The 26,222-nt window shown below is 55.3% G+C and overlaps 10 protein-coding genes across 10 annotated transcripts; 5 read left to right on the top strand and 5 right to left on the bottom strand.

Moving 5' to 3' along the window:
- Nucleotides 1-426: 426 nt before the first annotated feature.
- PG997_006939 (uncharacterized protein) lies at nt 427-1,296 on the top strand (the record flags this gene model as incomplete). The annotated part of the gene is made up of 1 exon (XM_066811254.1): nt 427-1,296. The coding sequence occupies one exon, from the start codon at nt 427-429 to the stop codon at nt 1,294-1,296; it is 870 nt and encodes a 289-aa protein (XP_066670177.1).
- Nucleotides 1,297-2,216: 920 nt separating this feature from the next.
- PG997_006938 (uncharacterized protein) lies at nt 2,217-3,491 on the top strand (the record flags this gene model as incomplete). Its single annotated transcript, XM_066811253.1, has 1 exon — nt 2,217-3,491. One exon carries the CDS (start codon nt 2,217-2,219, stop codon nt 3,489-3,491), a length of 1,275 nt encoding a protein of 424 aa, XP_066670176.1.
- Nucleotides 3,492-4,619: 1,128 nt separating this feature from the next.
- PG997_006937 (uncharacterized protein) lies at nt 4,620-5,856 on the bottom strand (the record flags this gene model as incomplete). Its single annotated transcript, XM_066811252.1, has 2 exons — nt 4,620-5,330; nt 5,353-5,856. The coding sequence occupies 2 exons, from the start codon at nt 5,854-5,856 to the stop codon at nt 4,620-4,622; spliced, it is 1,215 nt and encodes a 404-aa protein (XP_066670175.1).
- A 783-nt stretch (nt 5,857-6,639) lies between these two features.
- On the top strand, nt 6,640-8,771 carry PG997_006936 (VHS domain-containing protein; the record flags this gene model as incomplete). The annotated part of the gene is made up of 6 exons (XM_066811251.1): nt 6,640-6,738; nt 6,780-7,184; nt 7,241-7,931; nt 7,986-8,044; nt 8,167-8,502; nt 8,565-8,771. 6 exons carry the CDS (start codon nt 6,640-6,642, stop codon nt 8,769-8,771), a joined length of 1,797 nt encoding a protein of 598 aa, XP_066670174.1.
- Nucleotides 8,772-9,593: 822 nt separating this feature from the next.
- On the bottom strand, nt 9,594-12,755 carry PG997_006935 (Translation initiation factor IF-2; the record flags this gene model as incomplete). The annotated part of the gene is made up of 2 exons (XM_066811250.1): nt 9,594-9,745; nt 9,839-12,755. 2 exons carry the CDS (start codon nt 12,753-12,755, stop codon nt 9,594-9,596), a joined length of 3,069 nt encoding a protein of 1,022 aa, XP_066670173.1.
- Nucleotides 12,756-13,640: 885 nt separating this feature from the next.
- On the top strand, nt 13,641-14,729 carry PG997_006934 (uncharacterized protein; the record flags this gene model as incomplete). The annotated part of the gene is made up of 1 exon (XM_066811249.1): nt 13,641-14,729. One exon carries the CDS (start codon nt 13,641-13,643, stop codon nt 14,727-14,729), a length of 1,089 nt encoding a protein of 362 aa, XP_066670172.1.
- A 321-nt stretch (nt 14,730-15,050) lies between these two features.
- Nucleotides 15,051-15,919, bottom strand: PG997_006933 (MFS monocarboxylate transporter; the record flags this gene model as incomplete). Its single annotated transcript, XM_066811248.1, has 2 exons — nt 15,051-15,772; nt 15,847-15,919. The coding sequence occupies 2 exons, from the start codon at nt 15,917-15,919 to the stop codon at nt 15,051-15,053; spliced, it is 795 nt and encodes a 264-aa protein (XP_066670171.1).
- A 1,357-nt stretch (nt 15,920-17,276) lies between these two features.
- Nucleotides 17,277-19,175, bottom strand: PG997_006932 (uncharacterized protein; the record flags this gene model as incomplete). The annotated part of the gene is given in 4 exon segments (XM_066811247.1): nt 17,277-17,464; nt 17,553-18,749; nt 18,795-18,875; nt 18,890-19,175. The coding sequence occupies 4 exon segments, from the start codon at nt 19,173-19,175 to the stop codon at nt 17,277-17,279; spliced, it is 1,752 nt and encodes a 583-aa protein (XP_066670170.1).
- Nucleotides 19,176-21,146: 1,971 nt separating this feature from the next.
- On the top strand, nt 21,147-22,489 carry PG997_006931 (uncharacterized protein; the record flags this gene model as incomplete). Its single annotated transcript, XM_066811246.1, has 4 exons — nt 21,147-21,325; nt 21,413-21,611; nt 21,785-22,124; nt 22,209-22,489. The coding sequence occupies 4 exons, from the start codon at nt 21,147-21,149 to the stop codon at nt 22,487-22,489; spliced, it is 999 nt and encodes a 332-aa protein (XP_066670169.1).
- Nucleotides 22,490-23,469: 980 nt separating this feature from the next.
- PG997_006930 (acyl-CoA N-acyltransferase) lies at nt 23,470-24,006 on the bottom strand (the record flags this gene model as incomplete). The annotated part of the gene is made up of 1 exon (XM_066811245.1): nt 23,470-24,006. One exon carries the CDS (start codon nt 24,004-24,006, stop codon nt 23,470-23,472), a length of 537 nt encoding a protein of 178 aa, XP_066670168.1.
- Nucleotides 24,007-26,222: the final 2,216 nt, after the last annotated feature.

Genomic DNA, 26,222 nt, shown 5'->3' with positions numbered 1-26,222 from the left:
ATTCGACTTCACCATAATGATTAAAGTCCTGAACGCCACAGGTAGACTTGGTGTTAGACATAGCGTCGCGGGTAGTTTCCCCAGCTGTACAGCTATCAGGGGCTTGCAAGCCTTCAGTTACCATGAATAGCCCTCGGCAATTGGATAATGAAACTTGAAAACTTGTTCAACCCGGCTTCATTCGTTTCTATTCCGCAAATGACTCTTCGTATCAAACCTGTGTTCAGTAAAGCTCACCCGGAGGGAAGTTCACGATCCAGATCCCAATCGAGACGCACCCGTCGATATGTCAGTCACACGCAATGTCCTGGGGCCTCTCACCACCGTCTTTACCCCGAACCCGACCTGCGTGACGCCGATAGCCGGCTACTGCCAGTCGCCGTCCTGCGTGGCCTGGCAAGGCCAAGTCTGCACGGCCCTGCCCAAATGGAACAACAGCTACGGCGTGATGGACCAGTCCTCCTGCTGGCCCCCTACACCCCGGGCGCCGCCACCACCGACGTGGCCGTCACCGGCTACCTGGGCGGCTGGGGCTTCTACTCGCCGGGCCTCGTCTGCCCGTCCGGCTCGACCAGCGCCTGCACCAAGACGGCCGACAACCCCACCGACGGCGGCTTCACCTTCCAGTTCCCGCTCACCGCCGGCGAGACCGCCGTCGGCTGCTGCCCCGCCTCCTACTCCTGCGCCCTCGACGCGTCGGGCCGCAACACGTGCCTGCGCACCGTGCGGTCCACATTCTACGGCGTCGTCTCCTGCGGCGGGACGGCGCCGCCGGGCACGGTCGCCGGGACCTGGTACGCGACTTCCACCACGTACCACAACATCTACGCCCCGCTGATCCAGATCAACTGGCGGGCCGAAGACCGCCCCGCGACATCGACTAATACAGCGGTGGCGACAGCAACGACGCCAGGGTCGACCAATCCCGCGGCGCCGACAACGTCGAGTCCATCCGACGATCCTGCGCACTCGGGGCTGAGCAGCGGCGCCTATGCCGGGATAGGTATCGGTGCCGCTCTGGGCGGGTTGATGCTGCTTGGCGGTGCCGTCGGCGGCTGTATGCTACTGCGTCGGAGAAGAAGAAAGACACAGGATGGAAGCGGCGGGGGAAGTGAACCCAAGGGTCCGACGACGAACCAGGATGCATGGCAGCAGCAGCAGCAGGAGCAGCGACCGGCCAGTAACATCTATGAGGTCAGCGAGAGTGGCCACACGAGGGAGACGCATGAGCTGTTCACGCCGACTCCGGATGGTGGGTCTACTTTAGTGGAACGCCAGCAACGGATGGAGTATTAAGAATAATGGCTAACGCGTATGAAGGTGAGTTTTCAGTTGGCTTTTGATATATGAAAATAAGAATGACATATTGTATCATAACCAAGGGGGCAGCGACAGATCTCCTAGGCCAACCACGACGACTGCTTATTGTAGCAACTCTTTTTTAATGTGGTTTGATATAATTGTGAAACGTCCTCGATATTGATAGATAGTACCAATATGGCAGTTCTGGTAGTTCTAAGGCTGCAATCATTGAGCAATAAGAATTACGTGGAGCAGTTTGTGTTTCCCGGATGGTCAGAGGACAGGGAGTCAGAGATGCAGGGCATCACAACGGACCCTACGAGTCATCTCAGGACTGCAATGGAAAGATTCATGTCGCAGTGACTGGAGCAGAAGAGTACTATCCATATTACATTATTGAAAATCAGATATTCAAAAAGATGTGAGGCACATTTGACTGGGTTGGAGGACCGTCACTTGAACCTCACCTGGAGGTCATATCCTAAAACACATCCAAGGCAGAAATTGAGGCATTGTTCTCAGGTAACCGTGCTTGTAGAACAAGCTGGTCTAAACCCTTCAAATTACTCTTTTCCCCAGGCTTTATTCACCTTGCAAGCAACCACTGTGGTGAGCCTTCACTTTCATTTTGATATCTCACAAGCGCTTTGCTTTGACGCTGCATTGACCTTGCAGTCCAGACTGTTCATGCAAATTTCATGAACGTCTCACGTACTGCATCATAATTTGAGACCACTTCTCAGGCCTCAATACTGGATTTCCCATCCTAAGGTAAGTAGATCACAGTTCCTCACGACTCACTTTTGCCTAATATCCAAGGCATTCGGTATTGCCTCATCCGAACAAGCTCGAAATAATTCTCTCTGATGTCTTGTATAGCCAGCGTATATATACGCGCACATTACCTCGTGATCATGGACTACCGCGGCACGTTGCTCCAATACACGAGCAAACTCTACAGCGGAACCTTCTTCCCCGTGCCCGACGATGGAAGAACATTGGAGCAACACGACCCCAGCATCGACAACTTGTGCGTCATGTGCGACAAGCCAGGCCTGCAAAAGTGCGGCCGCTGCGGCGCGGGCTACTGTTCCAAGGAGTGCCATGCCGAGGACTGGCCGCTCCACAAGGCCATCTGCCGCGACTTGGCAGGCCGTCACGCCTTATCCCAACGCCCCGGCCCCCGGCACTACCGCTGCCTGTTCTTCTCCGCCACCGAAGCGGCGCCCAAGCTCGTATGGGGCAGCGACAACCTCGACAACCTCGCCTTGGACCCCATCGTCATGAACTACACCATGCCCTTCCGCAAATGCGGCCACGGCCTCTGCCTCCTGTCCTTTGACCGCGGCACGCGGCTCATGGGTTCCTTGCCCATGAACGGGTCCATCATACGCCTGGCGCCGACGCTCGGCAGCACCAAGATCCAGTTCGGCGACGTGCTCATCTATTCTCATCACCCGACCTCGCCGTCCGCGGTCCAGCATCTGGACTTCACCGTCAGAGACTTGCGGTCTGTCGCCGATTTCTTCCAGTCCATGAAGGCGAACCCGTGTATTGGTAACCCTGCGCGGTTCCCCACCAGCTTCTACAACTGCGAGATGTGGCCCGCCATCAAGGTCAACTGCGACGGCGACATCGAGCGCCTCAGTCCTTTCCTGCCACACGGAAAGTCTCTGGACCGGTACCAGGATGTCTTTGTACCGTCCGTGGACCTTGAGGCCCAGCAAATGCTCATGGCCTGGCCGCATCTTCTCGGCCTCCCTTGGATGCTTCGCAGACCCTATACGAACCTGACGATCAAGGACCCCGATCTGAGGAACGACGCCGTTCAGTGGTTCCCCATGGCGGCAACCCATTCCGATCCGTTCCTCACCTCGATGGAGCCGAAGAACTTGGACGAACGCGGTTCGGAACTGGGAACGCTCATCATCCATCACGCGAACGGCGCGAAGATCAGCCCTCTGCATCTCCAGTGGCTTCAGGCTTGGTTGACCGAGGTACGTGTCACCAACCGCATGCCGGACGCCGAGTTTGGCGACATGGTCAAGTCCTTGCAGGAGCACCTCAAGAAAGGCGAGAAGTTGACCGACGATGAGCTCGGTCGCCTCACCGGACACTGGAACGACTTCCTCGAGAAGAACCGACACGACCCCGAGGCAGCGACCATCGTCTCGCCGTGGGACATTTAGATTCGCATTCGCTATACCTACTTGGCATAGGAGCATGGGGTTCAATAATGGTTCTGGAGAACAAGTCGATGGGACGACCTTATTATACGATAGCTCAGCAACCGATTGATGAACCCCCGAGTAACACCAGATGTACACTACGATGAGAAAACGGATAATGAGAAATCGAGAAGCCCAGAGAATCATACCAGCCCGACGGGCAACATAGGTTGACACAAAAAGATACTTCTTGATAATAACAATAAGTAGTCAATGGAATAGACACCCTCAAGCCATGAAACAACTGCTAGAATGCGGGACGACGAAATGTTGCTGCTTCATGCGTGAATACGATGCCCTGACAATACGACCACTGGTGATTTAACAACTACCCATTATATATATATTTGGCTCCAGTTACATATCGCAATGTTATACGAGAGTGGTACTATCTATCCTCCTTCTCCATGATAGCGGAAGCTCTGCTACCACCATGTCATGCCGTAGGTACTGTACGAGTTAGGGATCATGTAGTGCCCTTGATTGGCATAATATCATTCTACTGTATATAGTATTGTGCCTTGCCGGAAAATATCACTCCAAAAAGCGGCGTTTTCGCCAGCAAGAGGAGGGACGTAGGGAGCAAAACCGCAAAAAGTGCAAAAAGAGAAATCTATTCCGATGCGGGGAATCGAACCCCGGGCTAGACGGTGAGAGCGTCTAATGTTAACCACTACACCACATCGGATGGTTGTTGCTTGTTGAAGAAACGACGACTTATGTGTGGTTATGATACGGCTGTAGGATGTTCAGCGTCGAGGGGAAAGCAGAGAAATTGGTTGCTCGTGGCCAACCCTTGGTGGAGACAAAGCTTCGTCGTCAAGCTAAGAAGAATGGGATCAACGGGTTGGGGGTGGATTGGAAATGGATGATTGGGTGGGCCTCGAGAGATGGAAGGGAGCATGTGATACCTACAAGACTTACTTACACCTGTGTTGAAGTGGATGACCTGGGTTAGGCTGGTCAATGTGAGTAGGGGACGGATGATATCCTCTTTCGCAGAGATCTATAGTTCTTCTGGGCAATCTAAATCGGGAATCACGGTACAGTTCGATATGAAGGATTGCTTTTGGTCTTATTGGACAGCTTCTACCACTTCTTGGGCGCCTCTGCGCCGCCAGTCACAAAGGACCGGCTGGTGACGACATTGGCCCGGGCGCGTTCCTTCTCCAGCTTCGCCAGGCCGACCCTGTCCGTAACGGGCGTGGCATCGATGATGTTGTCGAAATCATCATCGCCGTCCTCGTCGTCATCCTCGCCGTTGTCCGAGTCGGGCTCGGCATTGGGGTCGACTTGGAACTTCTGTTGTTGCGGCCGAGGCACGGTCTGAGGCTTCTTCTTTTGGGTGGCGTTGTTGTCGGGGTTCGTGAACGTCTTGGACGCAAGCACCCTGCGCCGTATCTCTTCCATGTCGTCGTCGCTGTCGTCCGAGATGGCGAAGGGGTCTCTGTCTTCGTCATCTTGCGCGCCGGATGACTCGCCGGGTCTTGGCCATTGAGACTGTGGCTGCTTCTTCTTCTTGCCCAGGTATATGCCGTCGACGCTCTCGTCGCTGTCCGCGTCTTCGTCATCTTCGGAGCTATCGTCGTCGTCTTCTTCGTCGTCGTCGTCCGACGGGACTTCTATCCGGTGGTTGAGGTTGCCGCCCTTCCACAGATCGTCGCCGTCCTCGTCCCCTCGGTTCTCGGCGTATTCGCGCTCCAGCCGCTCCATCCAGTCGGCCTCGGCCTTCTTGATGCCGGCCTCGTCCTCGCACGCGGCATACTTCTTAAGCAGCTTCGAGTTGATCTTGAGGAAGGACTCGCCGTAGTTGAAGGGGGGCCAGGATCTGCTCGGCCCAGTCGGGGTGTCGGCAGATGTAGAAGGCGGCGGCCAGGGCCTCGACGCAGTTGAGGCGCCAGGGCTTGCCGTAGTTGACCGAGTTGGCGGCGACCAGGTAGGGTAGCAGGCGCTCGCACTTGCCGCCGAACTTGCTCCATTGGATCTCCTGTGTGCGCGCCCAGGAGCACTCGACGACCGCGGCGCCGTACTGGTCCATCAGCTCCTTGTCGGCGGGCGATATTGTGTGCTTTCCATTGGGCGTGATGATGACGCCATTATGTCGCTGACCAGCGTGCAGGTCGCGCATCAGCCCCAGCTTGATCAGCTTCTTTCCGGAACATCGCTTCGGGTCGCAGTGGTTGAGGTCCCAGCAGGCGGCTTTGAATGGGGGGCGGCCGCCGTTGGTGGGGTCTTCAGAATCGTCGCCGCGGGGTCGTGAGTTGCGAGGAGGGCCATGCGACTTGCCGCCGCGGCCGGCGAACTTGTCTTTCTTGTGCCGAACCATTGTTGTTGCAGCGACGGGGAGGTTACGGGGTCGATAGAGTCCGGTTGCGAAAGGCGAGGACGTGAGGCGATAGGACAGGTCTGAGCCAGAAATGTTGGCGTCACTTTGACTGCTCCCGAGATCTGGATCTTTACGTGGGGGTGCTGTTGATCGATAACGATAAGGGATATCTCAGCCCGCCGGCGCCAGCTGAGGGCCTAGACGCTAAGACTGAATGAAGATAGTGCGGGCAGGCAGACGAATATCCAAGCTCCCTGCTCAAGCCACTGAGGCGCTGCAGAAGTGCCCAGGCCAGAAGCCCCAGGCGCTTTGCCATTCTGCGACTGGGACAGCAACAGCAAGTGGGAGATGCCTGTTTGCTTGTTCGGTGTCCCCAACTTTCCAGTCAGTCAATCCATGTCGCCAGCAGCCGCAACAGCAACAGCAACAGTGTCCCTCATTTCGGATTGATAGCAGTAGCGCTGCCTGCCTACCAACACGTTACCCACTTGCATTCGGTATCCTTGGTATCCCGTCAATCTACCTTACCACTTATTGAAGCTGCGGCTAGGTGGCTTTTCGAGACGTCACTGATGGCTTTCCCAACTGCGTGACCACGTCGTAGCCCAGTCCAGTATTTTATTTTATTTGATTGACATCTTGCGCAGCGGGCCGTACCTGATTTGTGTCTCGTCTGTCTGACATCATTCCGCCTTGCTTGCACACCCAACAAATCGACGACCCTATCCATCCAAACCCGCGACCCGACAGCACACACTATCGTCGTCGCCGCAAACCGCAGTCATGGAGGCTGCCTCCGCTAGGGCCGCGGCCAGAGACCGCTGGAATGAGATGGGCTTCCCCGGCCTTCGCAACTCCAGCGCTTCATCCAGAGCGCCTGCAGTCCGGAGAATTACGAACCTAATCTGGCCCTGAATCTCGAGATTGCCGATCTGATCAACAGCAAGAAGGGGAGCGCGCCACGCGAAGCCGCCGTCGCCATTGTCGGCTACATCAACCATCGCAACACCAACGTCGCATTGCTTGCTATCAACCTGCTCGACATCTGCGTCAAGAACTGCGGTTACCCTTTCCATTTGCAAATCAGCACCAAGGAGTTTCTGAACGAATTGGTCAGGAGATTCCCCGAACGACCACCCATCCGCCCGACGAGAGTCCAGACCAAGATCCTCGAAGCCATTGAAGAATGGAGGAGCACAATATGCGAGACGAGTCGGTACAAGGAGGATTTGGGCTTCATCCGGGATATGCACCGGCTCCTCAGCTACAAGGGCTACGCTTTCCCCGAAGTGCGGCGCGACGATGCGGCCGTATTGAACCCAAGTGATGTAAGCTCCCTAGCGAAGTTCAATATACTCTCTTTGCCATACCTAACATGCAATAGAACCTGAAATCAGCCGAGGAGATGGAAGAAGAAGAGCGCGAAGCCCAGTCTGCTAAGCTCCAGGAACTCATCCGGCGCGGCAACCCCGAAGACCTGCAAGAAGCCAACCGCCTTATGAAGATTATGGCTGGCTTCGACACGAGGAGCAAGACGGACTACCGCGCGAAAGCCGCCGAGGATGTCGGAAAGATCCAAGCCAAGGCTCGTTTGCTGGAGGAAAGACTGGCTGCTTTCAAGCCCGGCGACAAGATGACCGAGGGCGACGTCTTCGAGGAACTGGCGTCGGCACTATCCAGCGCCCAACCGAAAATCCAAAAGATGTGCGAAGAGGAGTCCGACGATCACGAGGCCGTCGCAAAGCTGCTCGAGATCAATGATAGTATACACCGAACTGTCGAGCGGTGGAAGCTGCTGAAGAAGGGTGATATTGAAGGCGCCAATGCGATTGCTCAAGGCGCGCCTATACAATCACTGCAAAGTAGCGGAGGCCAGGCCAGTAGCTCTGCAGCAAACGAGCTGTCACTTATCGATTTCGACGCCGACGCTTCAGGGACCAATGGGTCTGGCAACAACGGTGAATCCAGCTCCCAGGCCGCTGGCGTCGAGAACGACTTATTGGGCTTGTCACTTGATGGTGGCAGCTCGTTTGGACAGGGCGGTGGTATTTCACTCGGCTTCGGTGCTAACAGCAGTATGTCCTCCCATGATCCCCAAATAGAAGAAGCATTGCTAACCCCTGAAATAGACATTCCCGGTCAACCTTTACTCTCGTCTATGACCCAAAACTCGAATGCAACTGGCGCTGTTAATGCCCCAACTCCTCCCTCTTATACCCAATTCTCTGGCTTCACCTCGCCCCCTGCAGGATCTCAATCCAATACCCCTCAACCTCAAGCTCTTTCCGCCTTCAGCCAACCACCCCAAAGGCCGCGGACCCGTTCGCTGCTTTGACTTCCCCCATGTTTGGATCGAAGCCCGCCACGCCACAACCGTCAGCAATGGCTGCTGCACCCCGCCTGCGGCGCCTTGCCCCTGCCGCGTCCAACGAGGACGACGAATGGTCGTTCTCCTCGGCCCTGCCACCAGAGGCGCCCTCCCTTCCCAAGGACCACTCGGCGGTCGTCAAGCCCGGCGAAGTGCAGATCGACATGAAGGCCGCGAGGTCTGTACAGTCGCCCAATGCGTTGGCCTTGTCGTTTGCCTTCTCCAACAACACCGCCCAACCCGTCAGCGAGCTCCACTTCCAGCTCGCCGTTACCAAGGTATGTAGAGCTTGAATGAATTATATCAATCAAGCACCAGAGTACTGACCAACCTACTACAGGGCTACGAACTCCAACTCCAACCCCAGACGGGCCGCAACCTGCAGCCCAGCCAGAAGTACGGCGTCACGCAGAACATGCAGGTGTGGCACGCGGGCGACAAGTCCAAGAAGGTCGAGACCATCAAGCTGAGGTGGCGCGTGAGCTACAAGCTGGGCTCTGAGACGAAGAACGAGATGGGTGACGTAGCGGAGTTTGGGATTGCGTAGGCGGGGAATAGGATGGGATGATGAGCAGAGGGATTCAATACAACAGCAGCAGGTCTTTCAATCAATGAAAAACGCCTGGACTCAAATGTATCTGAGAGACAAAGGAGAGAACTAAAGTGACTTATTTCTACATGGGAAAACAGAACACTGTTGAAGCAACCCTTATTTCAACTCAGCCGATAACATGGTTCTTCTTGTCGTGCGTCCTAGGTGAAGTTGATAGAAAGGGGGCTGGGGTCACAGTTTGGTAAAAGAGGACCGATAACCCAGGAAAATAGCAGAGGCGTGGTTTTGTTTCACTTATATATGTGGTATAGTGGAATTGACTGTCTCTACTCTAACTATATACAGCGTTTGAGATCTGGAATATTTGCGTCTTCCATTCGATGTATAGGCAGGAACCTCTTCCTCCCTCCACCATCTTGTCATGCCCCGACCTGTATCTCTATACATTGGGTAGGTAGTTTTGTACAATGGGTTTCTATATGATATACAATATGTTTCTTCCATATCGATGAGCACCTAGAAGTACAGAACCAGACGTATGCGCATCGGGCTGCTCTTCAAATGTACACTCCGCCCCGTGTCTGGCGCACTGCTAGGTCGAAAGGGTGAGTGGGACACCCCGCCCGAGATGTCAATCGACCTTGGCCGCATCAAGGCCCAGCCAGTGTTCTGACACTGCGAGGGCCCGACAACAAGTTCGCCCCATCTCTTTGCCGGGGCTTACTCACCATATCTTACATTTAGCGGCGTATTCCGTAGACCGGGAAAAGAGGAGCCGGAAACCCTGCCCTCGCGAGGGACATCGAGACACCAACCTTAGAGTTTCCTCTCGGTCGACACCTCCTCGTACGCCTGGACCAAATCGCCGACCTCGAAGTCCTGGAACTCCGCAAAGCCGATACCGCACTCGCCGCCCTTCTTGGCATCCATGATCTCCTTCTTGCCGTGCATGAGGGATTCGAGCTCGCCTGTATTGGTCACACCGCATTAGTCAACATACTCTCACCAGAATATAATAGCCAAGGTAACAGGAAGTAGGAAAGAAAGGGGCGAAAACGTACCATCATACAGCGTCTGCCCACCCCGCACGACCCGGAACCGGTTCGCCTTGGCGACCGCGCCGTTGCGGATACGGCAGCCCGCAATGTTCTTGTACTTGCGGCCCTTGACGTTGATGGGGAAGACCTGGAGGACCTCGGCCTCGCCGAGGACCTTGATCGAGAGCGCGGGCGCCAGGTGGGACGAGAGCACGTCCTTGACGTCGTCGTGCAGGTGGTAAATGACCGTGTGGTCGAGGATGGGCACCCCGTTGGCCTCGGCCAGCGCCTTGATGTGGCCCGCGATCGGCAGATTGAAATTGACGAGCGTCGAGCGCGACGCCGCCGCGTGCTCGACGTCGCTTTCGACGATGTGGCCGGGGGCCGACCGCAGGATGCGCGGCCGCACCTCGTTGGACCCGATCTCGAGGATGCTGGCGCAGACGGCCTCGACGGAGCCGTGCACGTCGCCCTTGACCACAAAGTTGACCGTCTTAGCGCCGCCCTCGACGGGGGCTGTCTCCATGGTGCCCCAGGTGCCGTACTCGCGGCGGGCCTTGCCGTCGTCGTCTTCCTCGAGGGCGCGCTGCTCTTGCAGGAGTCGGCGCTGCTCGACGATTTGCTCGTGCGCCTTGGCGTCCTTCTCGCGGTCGCGCAGGCCTTCGCGGTACTCCACAGCGGCCTTGGCACGGCCCTCGTCGGGCGCCTGGAGCACTTCGTCGCCAGCGGCGGGAAGATCGCGCCAGCCGAGGATTTCGACGGGAGTTCCAGGCGGTGCCTCTGTGATATCGTCGCCAGCCTCGTTGCGGAGGTGGCGAATCTTGGCCCATGTCGTGCCAGCGGCAATGTAGTCGCCAGGGCGGAGGGTGCCACGCTTTACAAGAATAGTGGCTGCCCTGCCGATTGGCTTCAGACTACTCTCCAGAATCCAACCCTCCGCAGGCCCATCGGTCTCGGCCCGCATATCGAGCATCTCAGAGAGGACCAGGATGTTCTCCTCAAGGTCGTCCATGCCTTGGCCAGTCTTGCCTGAAACACAAACAACTTGAACATCACCACCGTAGTCTTCGATTTCGACACCATTGGTTGCCAGGTCAGCCTTGACATGATCAATGCGGGCTCCCTCTTTATCGACCTTGTTGATCGCCACGATGATTGGCACCTTGGCTGCCCTAGCATGCTTAATGGCTTCGATGGTCTGCGGCTTGACACTGTCGTCCGCTGCAACCACCAGAACCACAATATCCGTGACATTGGCGCCTCGCTGCCGCATAGTCAAGAATGCTGCGTGACCAGGAGTGTCCAAGAACGTGATGTTCTTTCCGTCCGTCAGGTTCACAGAGAAGGCACCAATGTGTTGAGTGATACCACCATGCTCCTGAAGCGCAACTGATGATTTTCGAAGGTAATCAAGCAGTGTCGTCTTTCCGTGATCGACGTGCCCCATGATGGTGACAACGGGTGGGCGAGGGGGTAGTATACTGGGGTCGGCGGGTGGAGGACGCGCCTTGAGGTCCTGGTCATCGGATACGATGGTGGGCTCGTAGCCGTATTCCTGGGCTACAAGACCTGCCGTGTCGCCAGCCATGATACTCTCCAGGTTGACGCCCTCGAATCCCAGCTCGGCCAATTGCTCGAGGAACAGCTCTTTCTCGATTTTCAAGGCCGAGGCCAGATTCGAGATGCTGATCAAGTCAGGCAGCACAATGGGAATAGGACCGGTGCGCTCAGCCTCTTTCCGCGCCTTTCGCTCCGCCTTCTCCCTCTGTCTCGCCAGTTGCTCTTCGTACGCAGCGTGGGTATCCTCGTCATTCATTTCATCCTCCCACCGCGAGTGTCGATCGCCACCACCTCGTCCACCACGTTGCTTACCGCCGCCACGACCACGGTCATTGCGCTGTAGAGCCTGTTGCCTTTCTTCGAACGTCGGCTCAACATCCCTCTCATTTTTACCCCGCGCTTTGCGACGTCCGTCACCAGATCGGTCTATCGCATCGTTTTGCGGCTGCCTCTCCGTGAACTCAGACTCCGGTTTGGAAGATTGCCTCGTAGAATCTCGGTTTTGGCGAGGCTCCCTCTCAGAAATAGACCAATCGTCGTCCTCCTGTTTCCGACCTTGTGTGCGCGAGGAATCTGGCGACTTATAGAATGCATTGTCAAATGCTGTTTCGAACGACTCGCTCGGTTTGGATGCGGGTTGCGAAAAGGGCTGCGGAGATGGGGCAGGACGGCTGAGGGCATCTATTTTGGCCCAGAAATCCTCCTTGTTGGATTTATCCGTCGCCTGTTTCCGGGCTAAAGATCCCCACGTGCTGGAGATTTCGGGTTCCTTTAGTAGATCCTTCGACTTCTCGGGCGACTCTTCGAACAACCCGTCAAAATGGCGGTGGGAGGTAATAAGTTCATCTTCGATGGCGGGGTCAATCTTTGGATTTTTACTTGAAAGCGTAGCCTTCCATGAGTCTCGAGAATAAAAGGTGTTATCACGAGATTTATCAAGAGTGGCATCAGATTGCTCTTCTGTCTCATTCCTTCGCCTGGTCGCCACCTCCCTGACAAGTGGCCGTGGAGTATCTCGAGACTCTGAAGAGGTCTGAGCAGTGCTGTCTGATGCCGCAGCAGGCGCATCGGGCTGTTGGCGATTCACTCCCAATGGGCCTGGACCAGTTCTTGCGGTAAAATTTGAGGTTACCGACGACGGCTTCTCCATGGTGTGATCAACAGGTCGTCTAATCCTGGCTGGTCTCGGTCTCGGTGTCTTGGGTCCCACATCTACCCCGATGGATGGTGTTAACCAATCCTTCTTGGTGATCTCTGGCTTGGCCGGCATTCCAGGAGGCGGCGGAGGCATCTTGCCCGATATCACGTTGGATTTCATCTCGGCCTGCTCGGCTTTAATGAACTCGCGGTTCCGCTGTTGCCTTTCCGGGTTGAACACCATGCGCGGGCTTGTCGTGTCAGCTGGCTTCTTAGCCGCCGCCTGTTCCTCTAAGCGGCGGCGTGCTGCTATCTCGTGCGGCAGAAGTTCAATCCCTGTGGACGGTTTAGAGCTCGCAAAGGTGGGCGAGGAACCCCAGCCTCGACTGGCTCCCGGGATTACTCCAGAACCCCATGAGGAGGACTGGTTCGGAGGGCCATCTTGTTTGGACGGGTCGTTTTTGCCTTCTCGGAGGGATGCTGTCGTAGACAGTAGCCGTTGGTGGAATTGGGGTCGGGCTGGTCGCAGCGCAAGTCGGTGCTGGCAGAAGGCGCAAATCGACTGGTTGCGCTGCTAAATCGAAGAAGTCAGTCAGTCTGCATACATCATAGGACGCATGCCCGCAATTGGTGGGCTATGTGTTGTAAATTGGCGGTTGGACTGACCACTGGTAACCTCCTGCTACGGAGCATCATGTCGGTTTACTGCTGTGGCAACCTCCCATTGAAAACCGCAACCTGGAAGAAAAGCTGCTCTTGCTCGGAATCAATTTGATGAGGGCGGCGATCTAGGAAATCGATCTTGGAGATGCGGATTGGCCGTCGAAATTTAAGTGGACCTTGACTTGATCCAATTGACGTCGCCACGCCTGGTCCTGTCAAAAGCCAAAAGGCCAACCAACAAAACCCCTGCCAATTCAACTAAAGTACAAGTATTACCAAGCTCCGGACCTAAGCTCCAAGCCACGTCTTTATAAGAGTTGCCTTTTGACCCGACCCCCTATCAGCCTCATCTCTGATCACTCTCGTGACACGCGACAACAACTCATCTTTCTTTCTTTTCCCTCAAACAATTGCCACGGCCTGAGGGAAAGCCAACAAGCTACGTTCTTGTTTTCCCATTGGCGCCATGGCCAAGCAACGAAAGCTGGCCAAGTCGCCCTTGGCGACCAGCACGTCGGCCACGGCCAAGCCCACCAAGAAGCGCAGCAAGCTCTCCTCGGGCAAGCCGCCGGCGCCGCTGCGGAGCCCGCCCGAGTCCCTGAAGCCGCTGCTCGAGACGCTGGAGGAGAAGCACGCGTACCTGGTCCACGTGGACGACAAGCCGGCCGCGTTCAAGCGGCAGATCTTCGCCGTGCCCGTCGCCATGAACCTGGCCGTCGCCGCGCTCTTCTGCTGGCGCCTCTACGCCATGGGCACGTGGTACCTGCAGCTGCTGGCCTCGACGCTCGGCTACCCCAACGAGACCACCATCGTCGCCGCCGAGCACGACTTCTGGGAGGTCGTCCTGCCCGCCATCGCGTGGCGCTCCAGCCACTTCCTGCTCGACACCGTCCTCTTCGTCTTCGTCTGGCCCTGGCCCGTCGAGTTCTTCCTCGGCTCCCGCCACGGCAACCCCGTCAACTGGCGCTGGAACGTCGGCTTCCGCAACGACGAGGTCGTCGTGCGCCGCAGCCGGCGCTGGGACGCCGCGCTCACCAAGGACGACGTCGCCATCTCAGAGAAGGCCCGCGACCTGCTGCTGACCCAAGTCGCGCTCGCGGCTTCCCCCGAGTACCTGCGCGAGAAGACGGGCTACCTCATGATGAACAAGGCCTGGGACCTCGACTGGGGCGTCATGGTCGACGCCCACATCATGATCGACAAGAAGATGGCCACCCTCGACACCTTCCGCCTGCTCGCCCTCGTGCACTCCGACGAGTTCGGCTGGCTCGCCGTCGACCTGAGCGACGGCGCCAAGCCCGTCACGCCCGAGGAGGAGGAGCGCCGGCGGCAGATCTTTCTGTTCCGCGACGCGCTATCCGCCGTCGGCAAGGAGGACCTCTTCTTCCGCTGGATCGAGGTCGTGCAGTTCGAAGTCACGAGACCCGGCGGGTTCACGCCCGAGAGGCAGGAGATCGTGGCGCAGGAAGTTCGGGATCTCTTTGGAAAGGAGGGCATCGATTTCGACACATTCTGGAAGGAGAGTGTCGGCACAGACGGGATCGCAGGAATGTAAAAAGTCAGCATCTGCCAATACTGTTTTTGGTTCCCTTTGGCGCGTCGGTTCCATATACCCATCACTATAGCATTGAAACATGAGAGCAGTTGATCACAGCAGCCTAGCAATTAACAAGTTTAACTAATACCATTTATTGAGTCCACAAGAATTCCATCGTGCATGTATCATGTTTTCGCTAGTACTACGCTTCCTTGTCCCAAGACTGATTCAGTAGGTAGATGATATTTCATTGATGTTAAACCCATGGTTCCAGCGAGAGACTTTCTTTCTTTCGTCCTTTCCCTGCTCCACTGCAACACTCCGAAGAAGCCGTTACGTTTATTTCTTGCCCTTCTTGACCGGCTTGCCCAGCGCCGCCTCGCGCTTCTTGGCTTCCTTGGCCTCAATTTCCTGGCGGCGGGCCTTCTCCGACTCCTCGCGCTCCTCCTTCTCGGCCTGCTTGCGGGCCGCCTCGGCCGCGCGCTTCTCGCGGATCAGGGCGAGGCGCGCCATGTCGGCCTTGGCCTCGTCCGTCTTACCGGCCTCGTGCAGCTTGCGGTACCGCTCCTTGGCGGCCGCGGCCTCCATGGACTCGCGCTCGCGGCGGCTCATGGGGGCGGCCGACTTTGTGGACAGCTTCTTCATTCCCTGCGTGGCGGAAGCGACGTCGTCGTCGTCGGCTGACGGGCGCGGCGCCTTGGTCATGTTCCGGGAGGCCTTGGAGTGGTTGGGGTTCGCGGGCATGGGGGCCGAATCGTCGTCCGAGGACTCCTCCGAGTCGTCGCTCGGCATGTCGCCCACCTGCACGGCGCCCTTCTTCTTCTTGGCGATGGCGGCGGCCTTTTGCTCGGCCTTCTGCTTCCTACGCTCCTCACGGCTCAGCTCGGCGGCGGGCGTCTTGGACGAAGGGCCGGCGTCCTCGTCCGACTCGGATTCTTCTTCGGAGGACTCCTCTTCGGAAGAGTCGTCTTCCTCCTCCTTGGTGGGGTTCTCGCTCCACATGCTGACTTCGTTGCCATCGGCGTCGAGGGGTCGCAGGTTACGGGAGAAGTGCTTGCCGCCTGACGTACGTGTTAGCAAATAGACTAGGGAAGGATAGAGGAGGGGCAGATATCAAGGAATGGATTGTACTTACCTCCTCTCGTGGGCTTCTTGAACTTTCCACCTCGCCCCCTTGAGCTGCCACCGGGTCCGCCGCGTCCAGACATATTGATGATGTTGTTGTGGTTTGTGGTGTTTGTTGATTGGGAGGGATTGGATGTAACAAGGAGGGGTATTCAGTAAGTAGTGGGATGGTGGGGTGATTTGTCGATAAGTCGAAGCAGTCGGGTCAAGACTGATGATATATAAGACTGATGAGCAAATCGCAGAACAAGGCGATATTCAATTGCCTTGTCGAGTTGTGGTTTGCAAACAATATGCTTGTCTAAGAAGTAAATCCTTTTGTCAGGCTGAAGAAAGCGACGTAATGAAGGCGCAAGACCTGATTCTTACCTAGAGACAGACATTACTGGGCGCACGCCTGATTAGTAGAGTGGCGGGGCACAAATTGCTTTTAGCAGTGTCCTGATTGGGTGGCAGCCCAAAGTGACTCATTCAGAGGCAGTTGTGCAAGAGCGAAGAGCATTCAATGGGGGCTATTATCCAGGTGTAAGGGGTTGCGATCGGTTTTGACTTTTAAGGCATGGCATTTGTATTCCCTTGTCCACCTTACCTGTTACTCAGATCTATACTGAAATCCTTTTACTGTCAGGGCCACCTTATGCTGTGATACCTGCTTCCCTTCTGGCAAGAACCGGAGCTTTTATCAGACCTTCATGTTTTCTAAGATCGCAGAAAGCTGTCCGGATAGAGGAAAGAGCTACGAGAGAATTATGATACATCCTTCCAATTGAATTCCACAGTATACCTACGAATTAGTTGCTGTCATTACCAACCCGTGGATGGCTGCAATGACTTTGATACTGCAGCCACGAACTACAGACGCAGTGCCTGCCTTACCCCCACCTAAAAAACGAGTCCCGCCGGAACAACACTTCCTCCGCTCTCCGGGCCCCACCCGCCAGACAGGTCAAATGTCTGCGCAGCCGTTCTGCACTTTGGAAATTTTCTTCCCTTTCTCTCCTCACATAAAACAACACTTCCTCCCTATTCACTCTGGCTTTACGTCTTTCTACAATGGCATGTTGGAGGGGAAATGGGAGGATAGACGAACACACTTTTCGATTACTTACCCTCTGCTCTGCTCGCGGCTCCGGCCGCCATTGGATGTCTGGAGAAATTTTTCGATCGATACATTTCTGCGAACCCGTAATCTGATTTTTGATGATGATGATGATGGCATGCATGCGATGCATCAATACAACATTCTCTGCCCGTAAATACAATTGCTTGCGCTACCTCTAGGACTGCATATGATTGCGCATCAGTATCGACTGCGTTGCGAGGTTCAATCGCAGAATATGCTGTAGGCCTGATTCTGTTCAATTCTTGAAGGGGTTTCACACCATGTTCAATCATCAACGGCCACAAGGTCGGTCGCACGCAATTTCTGTCTGTCTGATGTCATGTCCTTTGCCTAAACGACAGATAGAGCTTGGGTAGCGACATGGTGAAATGGTCCATGATTTTCTCCTGGTGTTCCTCCCAATCCTGTCCCGGCGCCAAGTCCATGTCGAATTGGAGGGCCAGTCGCGCAAGCACGCTTCGCATCTCCTCCATGGCCATGGGCTTTCCAATGCAAGCATGTTTGCCTGTCATCAAATGAGTTTTAGATTCTGTCGGTTCCAAGTCTCAATAAATGCCGTTTCTGCAGCATCTCGCATCATACGGTTTCCTTACCTAGATGGAAGGGAAAGTAAGCAGCCCTGTCGCACTTGATATCCGAAGCCGGCAGCCATCTCTCGGGCAGGAACTCGTCCGGCCGCTCGAACCAGCGCGAGTCGCGATGGATCACGTACGGCGACTGCAGGATCTCGACGTCGCCAGGGATCCAGATCCGCGGTCCGAAGGCGCTCTCGGCGATCTCCAGTCCTTGTCGTGGTGTCACTCTCGGATTGGCCGTCGGCGCCGAGGGCTGAATCCGCAGGGTCTCGTGGATGATGGCGTCGATCCAACCCAGAGTCTCATTCGCGGCCAGCAGTCCCGCGTAAGTAAACGACGCATGTCCGTTCGGAAACGTCGCGTCCACGAGCTCCCATAGACGTATCTGGATGTCGCGACGCGCCGCTACGAACCCAAGCATGTTGGTCATCGCACTCTGAGTCGTGTCCGCGCCTGCCGCGATCATGGACCGGCTCTCGTCGGCCAGGGCTTCGGGGGTGGGCGCAGCGCTGGGGTCTCCCCTCTCGAGCGCGTCGAGCACAAATGCTATGACGGGTTTCGGGACCCCTCCTTGGCCGCGGAACTCTTCATCAAGGTTTGCTTCTTCTTCCTCCTCGACCAACCTTTCCTTCTCGGTCTTCTCGAGTTTCTGTTTCTCTCTCCTCTCTGTCCGATGCTCGTTCATCACACCTTCGCATAGCTTCAGAAACGGGGCAAAATCGCCGCCGGCCCCGGGTACCTTCAACAGCAAACTCAACAGCCAGGGCACGAAGCGCATCGACCCCAACACCGCATGCGCCTTGCGCAGGTCCGCCAGCGCCGGGTGTGGCCCATCCCCCACGCGCGCCGTGGCGCCGAAGCTGTGTCCGAAGCCGACGATGCCCGTGACGTCGAACGTGAGCCGCGAGATGACGTCGGTGATGTCAACAATACGAGTTTCCGTTGCGCTGTCGTGTTCGGGCGTGAGACGGTCGATGAACAGCTCGATGGCTTCCTGAACCGCCGCGTCATGCTTCGACAGGTGCTTGGGACTGAAGGCGAGCTCCCAGGGCCGTCGCCGGACCCGGTGGTCCTCCGGGTCGCGCGACATGGCGAAGCTCTTCTTGCGGTCGTCGGTCTCGGCGTGCGCCCAGAAGGTGGACTTGCGCAGCGCCGACGTCTGGGGCAGGGCGTCGGCTCGGGCGAGGGAGACGAGGCGGGGGCCTGCAGTCCATACTGATCAGTCTATGCGTTTGTAGATGTATGTGTAGGTGTACTCACCTATCCTAACAACATCTCCGTACTGTTGGTGGAGCTCCTGCAACCTGGCGTGGAATCGGTAGTCCCCAGAGGCTTTACGGGCTGTCCAAAAGTACTGAGCCGCGCAAGGTACGGCCCGGGGATGTGCTTCAGGCGATGGAAGTGAGCACGGTACAGCAGAATGGAGCCGGCAGTGCTCAAGGCGAAAGTCCCCACGAACACGGAGAGGTAGTACCGGGCTATGGTGGCCGGCAAGTGCAACCATGAGACGCCAACGTACAGGGCCAGGAAACAGGCGGTCCCAAAGATGAGGAATAGAGGAACCAAGATGAAGTCTACCTCGACGCGACGGGCGTAGAGGTGGTGGAACGCAAAGCCCGCGGCTACTCCTGCCAAGCTCATTGCTGTTGTTGGCGGCATAGTTGCTCAATAGTGAATATCACCGGCAAAGGATTGTCCCAAGGTATACCCTTGTATTCTCGATTTCTTTCGTTGCGATGCCTTAGGCCGACGGAGGACTGCAGAGTAAGGCCTATTAATATATAGAACTGTGAGGTTGAATACACCACTAGTAGTCTATTCACCACATCATATTGAATGCAGGGGTCGACGTGATAGGAGTCGGACCACCCCGACTTCCCTGTCTCCCGGCTACACCCAGTGCCTATTTAGGAAGCTGTGTGCTTATGTGCTTTACTTGAACTGTCCCACTCACGTCACATTGGCCATCTTGACACGAATTGGGCCAAGACCTGATGTTGGTTGACTTTTGTATTGTCAGCCGGAAATGAAGCAACACCATATTGCATTGTCGATTCCCGGCGATTACAAGGGTTGTGCGGGAACGGATCCATATCATTCCAGTCTTACGGGATCTAGATCACTGCGCGTGGGCCGAACTAGACGCACATCGTCCGCCTTGTCCGTGGAGGAGCGGAACTTTTGGGGGATGGGAACCAATCAGACCATGATCAACATGATCTGCCTAAGCGCTCAGCGTTGACAAAATGCCTCGGTCAGGGTTTTATTACGTATTTCCGACGTATACCACCCGCCTGTCGGTCTTGAGATCCGTCTTGCTGTGGGGTGTGAGAGCGGGAAGAGCCCGACCAGTGGGGATGGGAAGCGGAGTGGCGGGTACCGTACGGCGCCTCGAGAATACATGCATGCAGTAAGCGGGGAGGCTTTCACACCGGTCTGTGCCGCTCGCTCGCATACTAGTCGGGAGACTCGGGTTCGCTAGAAAGGAAGGAGTTTCGGTTCGTCCTAGGAGAGGTTAGCAAGTATATGCAGTGGGGGTGCAATGATATGTCAGGTTTCCAGATATGCAACCCTGTACATGGTATTCCCAGGTTCTAGGTACTCCTCCCATAGAAGGCTCGTATCTGGGCGTTGCCGCATATTCAATGCCGGTATTTGCTTTTTGGCGCCAAAGCTGCATACTGAGATGCAAGGATTGCGATCCCTGATCCGGTACACCAAGTTAGGTATATATAACACTCCTAGGGTGTTTTCTGTAAGGTTTATGGAGATGCTTCGTTTGTGTATATCGATTGTATATATTGAAAATGCTCTGGTGTACCTCTTATGTAATGTGCTATTCGCAAGAAAGGCAACGTATTAAGAGTAATCGGGTATTTCTAAACCTGGAACCTATTAATAGAAAGCCAGAAATAAAATGGCCAATCTTAAAGGTCTAACCCTGAGCTTCTGAAAGGCCAGGAAAGCCATCGCACTTAAATCTGATCTAAAAAGTAGTAGCTCACGACCTACACGAAACGCACTGCCGTCCTAAGAAAACAATTTGACAAGCAGCAGTGGTGAATCCTCCGGGCCTGCCTATGCGTTGATGCGCCTAGTCAAGTCAGAAATCCTGCGCTTCTAGCGGACATGCTCAACTTTGAGGTTAGGCCCCTGAAGTGGGAGTGGCTTCAGAGGAACCTGTATTCAACCGCCGGTTTACCTTCGCTAGAGAGTGTGGCTTCTTCCTTGCTGTCAACTTAAACGTTGACAGGTACCAAGACAGTCCTTCGAGTCCATCGTCCATGACGACACGAGCCTAGCTATTAGTATCCGAAATTCTTAAATCTGCTGGATCCGCCGGTTCAGACGGAAGATGGGTAGAGGATGCCGGATTGCCAGTCGCAGATTGTTATCCTTGGGATACACGAGGTAATTCTATTTAAACATGTAGCCTCCGCGACACTGTCCAGGGTAATATCTCCTCATAGATTCGCCAAGCAGGCTGTGCCTCCTTTCGTTTCTTTCACTCGTTTCTCCCTTTTTCAATAACGTCTATCGTCTTCGCTACAGCAAGTGTCCGGTCAGACTGGTTCCCCATCATATCTAATCATTCATTTCCTTGGATTCATCATGTATTTTCTCAAAACCCTCCTCTCGCTCAGCGTGGCTGTAGCTACTATGAACGCAGTCACGGCCAAAGTCGACATCTGGGCCCGGCTCGACAAACCCGCTGTGAGGAAAGACTTCACTGGTTTCGAGCCCTTGCTGATAGCAAACCTCCCCGAGACAAAATACAACATCTCCGTCTGGTAAGCGAGTTTGTTCTTCACCAGGATTATTCTATCTTACCGTCAATGCATGCCGGTGTGTACTAATATCTGTGGGATGTAACGCAGGGCGAGGGGCTGGATCCCTTCGGACTGCAACGGATACGCCGACAGCCACAACGTCAGCGCGGCAGACTTTATCATCTACCAGGTCCAGTACAATGACTGCGGCGATCCTTGGATCATGTGTTACCACAAGGACTCCGAGGCGTCCATTGAGAATATTGCCAAACAGTTTGGGAGGATTCCCATCCAGATGAGAGAATGGGTAAGTTCATCATGAACATCGAAAACCAGCCCCTTCCAAGCCTTGCATGAGAAAAACGCAAAGCACTACCCGTCATTTGCGTTTGCTTGGACTGCTCAGACCGCGGTCCAAGGGCCCATTAGTTTCCCTTCCTCCGACTGACACCCGGCCCCCGCGCTCCCCCTTATCCATAGGTCAAGCACGTGGTCACGATCCCCGACAAGATGGGCTGGGCGTACATGGACAAGGGCAACACGGTGTTCATGCGCCCCACTGACTCGATGGTGACGACCATGATCCACGAGACGGCGCACGCGGTCGATCTCAACGGCGGCTACGGCGGCAGCCTCCTGTCGGGCAGCGCCCTCTGGGCCGGCAACTACGCCCAGGACACGCACGTGCCCGACGACTACTCCGCGACCGACACGGTCGAGGACATTGCGCAGAGCACCGTCGTCGCCGTCCTCAACGAGAACGTGCAGGGGCCGAACGGGGGTTCGCGACCATCGAGCCCAACTGGCAGGCGGTTTCCCAGTAAGTCGCCGGATTCCTCCTCTCTGCCCACTTCTTGATCGATCATTCTCTGCGATTCCCGATCGCACGGATAAAAACAAGTAGGCAACATGACGCTGATAAATGGTTTGCCATTCCTCGCGCACAGCCAGTACGCCACCATCACCACCCAAGCGCGCAACTACGGGCGAGGAAACTCTATGCTGGTGCCGGGCGAGAACGTGGCGTGCGCCCACCGCCTGCCCAACAGCAGTCCCGTGGCCATCAACACGGTCGCTCGGGTCTTTGGCAGGTCGCGCCCGGACGTGAGGCTGAGCAGGCGCGTCAAAGTCATCCGGGCCCTGAGCCAGCACCTCGGTCCCACGAACTGTACGATTCACTGGTAGGAGGAGGGATTCCTGCGTTGACACAAAAAAGGAAGGGGGTTGGGGAGGAAGCGGATGATAGAACGTCTCTTGTATTTCGTAGGCTACGACTTAATCATTAGATCGCATCTACATGTGATGGCGTCCCCTGTGCATTTGGGAAATTGGTATTACTCCAATCCATGTCACGAGGTAATCCTTGATGTTGCATCTTGAAGTCTGCCACACGCAATTGAAGAAGATTAGCCCGGCAGTAGAATGACGGGTATGGAACCCAGAAAGAAACATTGGGCAGGCTGATTTGGTACCTGGTAGTTTCTTCCCAGAGTGTACTTGAATTAAACTTCTTTCCTACATGTAAGCAGTTCATCCATTTCTTAGGAGTGCATTGTATGAACCCACACTTCGGCGCGCTTTATTGTACACCAATAACGGCAGATTTGGTATCGCACCAGAACATGTACATGTGGTACAAGTTCCTAGCCCTTATAGCTCAGTGGTAGAGCGTTGCACTTGTAATCGGAGACTCGTTCTCCAATCGATATGCAAAGGTCCGTCGTTCAATCCGGCGTGGGGGCACATTTCTTTTTGCATTTTTGAGGGTGCAATCACCAAGTGGAGCAAACAATGGTGTGTGCGCTTTCCCTCTTTTGCCGTACATATTCCTCCACGGAAGCAAGCCCATAACCTACCATGCCTAACCGAAATATGCCAATGCGCGCCATCCTCGAGAAATATCTATCTATGTCTCGTTTCTAGAGCATTTCAAGATACAGTACTGCAGTTTTTGCCGACCTGGGTATGGCTTCTACGGTTTGTCTCTTTGGTCTAGTGGTGTGTGACAGTGATCCTGACATACAAGCCATAAATCAACCGAATAAATAACTGGGTGATTGCACTATTTTCCTTTTCAATGTAACGTCTTATCATGATGGGTAATTACTATTGCGCATACAGGCTGAGCCCTTCCCTCATTCCGCTGCCCGACTTGCCATTACTCATCATGGCGACGCTGCAGGTCCCTCGAGGTACCGGGCGTCCTCACCGTAGCCACGCACCTTCTCCGCCAGCGCCGCATCAATGGCAGGCTCGGGCGGGGAGAACCCGTAACGGGCCCAGAACGACACGGTACCGTAGACCGACACGAGACAAGCGCCGTCCGGGAAGCGCCCGGGGTTGGCAGCGGCCACAGAGAGGAGCCTGCGGATGCCCTGTCCCGCGAGGCCCTGGCCCCGGAACTCGGGGAGGACGCATAAGTCATGGATGTAGTACTGGCTGGCGTCGGGCGGGATGGCCCCGAGCACAGCGTCCAGAGCCGGCGGCTGGCGGCGTCGGATGGGATGCGAAATGGTGTAGCCGCAGAGCTCCCTGTCGCCGTTGCCATTCCCCTGCTTCACGAGTGCCAGGCAGCCCTCGGGGAAGAGCCTGATACGTTCGGCGAAGACGTGCGCGCCTTCTGGGAGCTCGGAGTGGATCACGTCAGCAATGCGCAGTACGGCTTCGACATCGTCGGGCGCAAGTGGCTGCCAGGCCGCCATGGTGGTCGTTGATTATATCTGCCGTCGTGGCTACTTTCCTGAGGTGACAGATGATGCTTCCAGTAATAGGCAAGGAAGAAGAGTGCAATTCTACAAGGTCAGCGCTGAATTGGTGATGGTTAGCGCATTTCTTTAGTGGTGCACTCAGGCGATTTAGCGCTATCCTCCAGTTATTGGGATAGCAATCCGCCCCAGACAGTTGAAATATTCCGTCACCCTTGATCAAAGCCCAGGAGTAAGATTGGACATTACGTTGATTTACAGGTGATTGTACAGTCCAGAGTCTTATTTAAGTCAGGTTAAGTAAAGCACTAAGTACTTACTTGATGGATGCACTTGAAAGCATCCGACTGTCGTTGGCAGGAAGTCCTGGCAAGTTTCACTCCGCCTGACTCCCGAATCTCTTTAAGCATCGCTCTTATTAATAAGAGATACCTGCCTAGAACTCCAGAGCCCAAGTCTCAATCTTATGTCCATACACTTGTTATACATGCATGCATGTACGCCAGAAGTCGAGGATGCTGTAGTTAGTCACGGCTCTTCGAAGGGGAGACTAAAGAAAGAGCCGCCCGAAAAGAGATCCCGCGACCTTGAGAGGGGTAAGAAGGTTTCAGGACGTTGTTACGCGAGTTTTCCGAATCAAGAGGCCCAGCCAAAAGAAAAACGGCAAAAACGGCAAAAGGAAAGGTTTACCTCACTGAGTGAGATGCATCAGGAATTGAGCCCGATGCGGGGGTCGAACCCGCAGCCTTGAGATAGTCTCTTGCAAACGCCTGAGGCAGCTTACGTAAGAGTCTCACGCTCTACCGATTGAGCTAACCAGGCGATGGTTCGTATTTGTTGAAAGACGCAGCCGTTACAGCTGCTTATGTAGAAAGTCGGAAGGTAGGTAGGCGCGACCGACGGTCAAAGTTTGAACACGGGTGGGGGGACCCAAACCTTTAACTCGTGTAATTTGATTGGTCACACTATTGATAGCAAATCCGACTGCCAAAACTGGTCCGTCACTTCCCAAATTGGTTGGACACGAGCAGGACATCAGAGATCACGTCACTGTCTACATGTATATCAAGACTGTCGGTGAAGTCATGGCTAAACAAGGGCAGCTCACGCCTACCCGATGATACCTGTAATGGTGTTGTGGGCGCTTAGAGAGGAAGACAGTTAGTTCAGCGAATGGCGAGAGCCGCCGGTGCAGCCCGAACCTATGCTGCAGCATCAGCTGGCAGACGGACTGATACTCTCCGTCTACAAGACCGAAAGTCGGAAAGACTAGGGCAACGTAAAGGGAATGATGGGTGTTGCCTCCCCAGGTTGGCTGATTCGAAGATAAGTGCACACGGCTACCTACTGACCGTATCCCGGGTCCAGGACCTCTCAAAAGACGGTTCAGGTCGGACATCAGGGGGTTCTTTTTTGAGAGTCTACCTAAAGGTGCGGATATTCGGTATTAAGTCTGCGGTCTCTCCGGCATTGATGAGTTGCATTTTCGATGTTTAATTCTCAAAGGTTGCATCTGGAAAAGGAAAACTGGGGGCAAGGGGGCCATGTCCACTAGCGGTCCGCCCCGAAATGATTTTCCCGGTTGAATACCACGCCAACGGCGCTCACTTCATAACAACTTTGGCCCCTTTTGCATCGTGTTTTACCGTGTAAGCCATAGCTAAGTGCCGCGCGATGTGAGAATGCTATAGTACGACCAAGTTCCCGGGTTTGTCCAGATCATCGGACGGTCATCGCGCGGTTCCCATGCGTGCGGGTCCCAGGGGGGGACAGGCTCGTCTGAAACGTCCGGGCTGGTGGCGCCGTTCAAGGGCACCGTTGAAAGAGATCGCCGCAGGGGCCGATGGCTGTCACCCTCCCACGAGTCGCGCTGTCCTGATACAAGACGCACGGAGCCTGTCCCCCCGAACGACAACCATGGTTTCTCGAGTTTCTGCGCAATTGGTGGACGGATCCGGCGCCAGCGCTTGCGATTGGTGGATTTTGCGCTTTACCCCGTCACGGCCCCAAGCCAGTTGCAGCGAAATGCCCGAGATTATATCAATGCCGAAACAGCATGGATGGACCATCTCTCCCATAATTACCGTCAGCCTCTAAGTCGTAACGAGCGCCAAGCAGCCCTACTGCCTCTATATTGTATAAGAAGATGGCCATGTTCGTGATCGCCATACTACTTCTTCTTTCCTGACGATCACCGCAAACCGATCACATTC

Source organism: Apiospora hydei, assembly GCF_038363865.1.
Source record: "Apiospora hydei strain CBS 114990 chromosome Unknown utg000005l_segment0_segment0, whole genome shotgun sequence".
Lineage (NCBI taxonomy): Eukaryota > Fungi > Ascomycota > Sordariomycetes > Amphisphaeriales > Apiosporaceae > Apiospora > Apiospora hydei.
The sequence above is the reverse complement of the archived record's forward strand: the minus strand, read 5'-3'. Positions and strand labels throughout refer to the sequence as shown.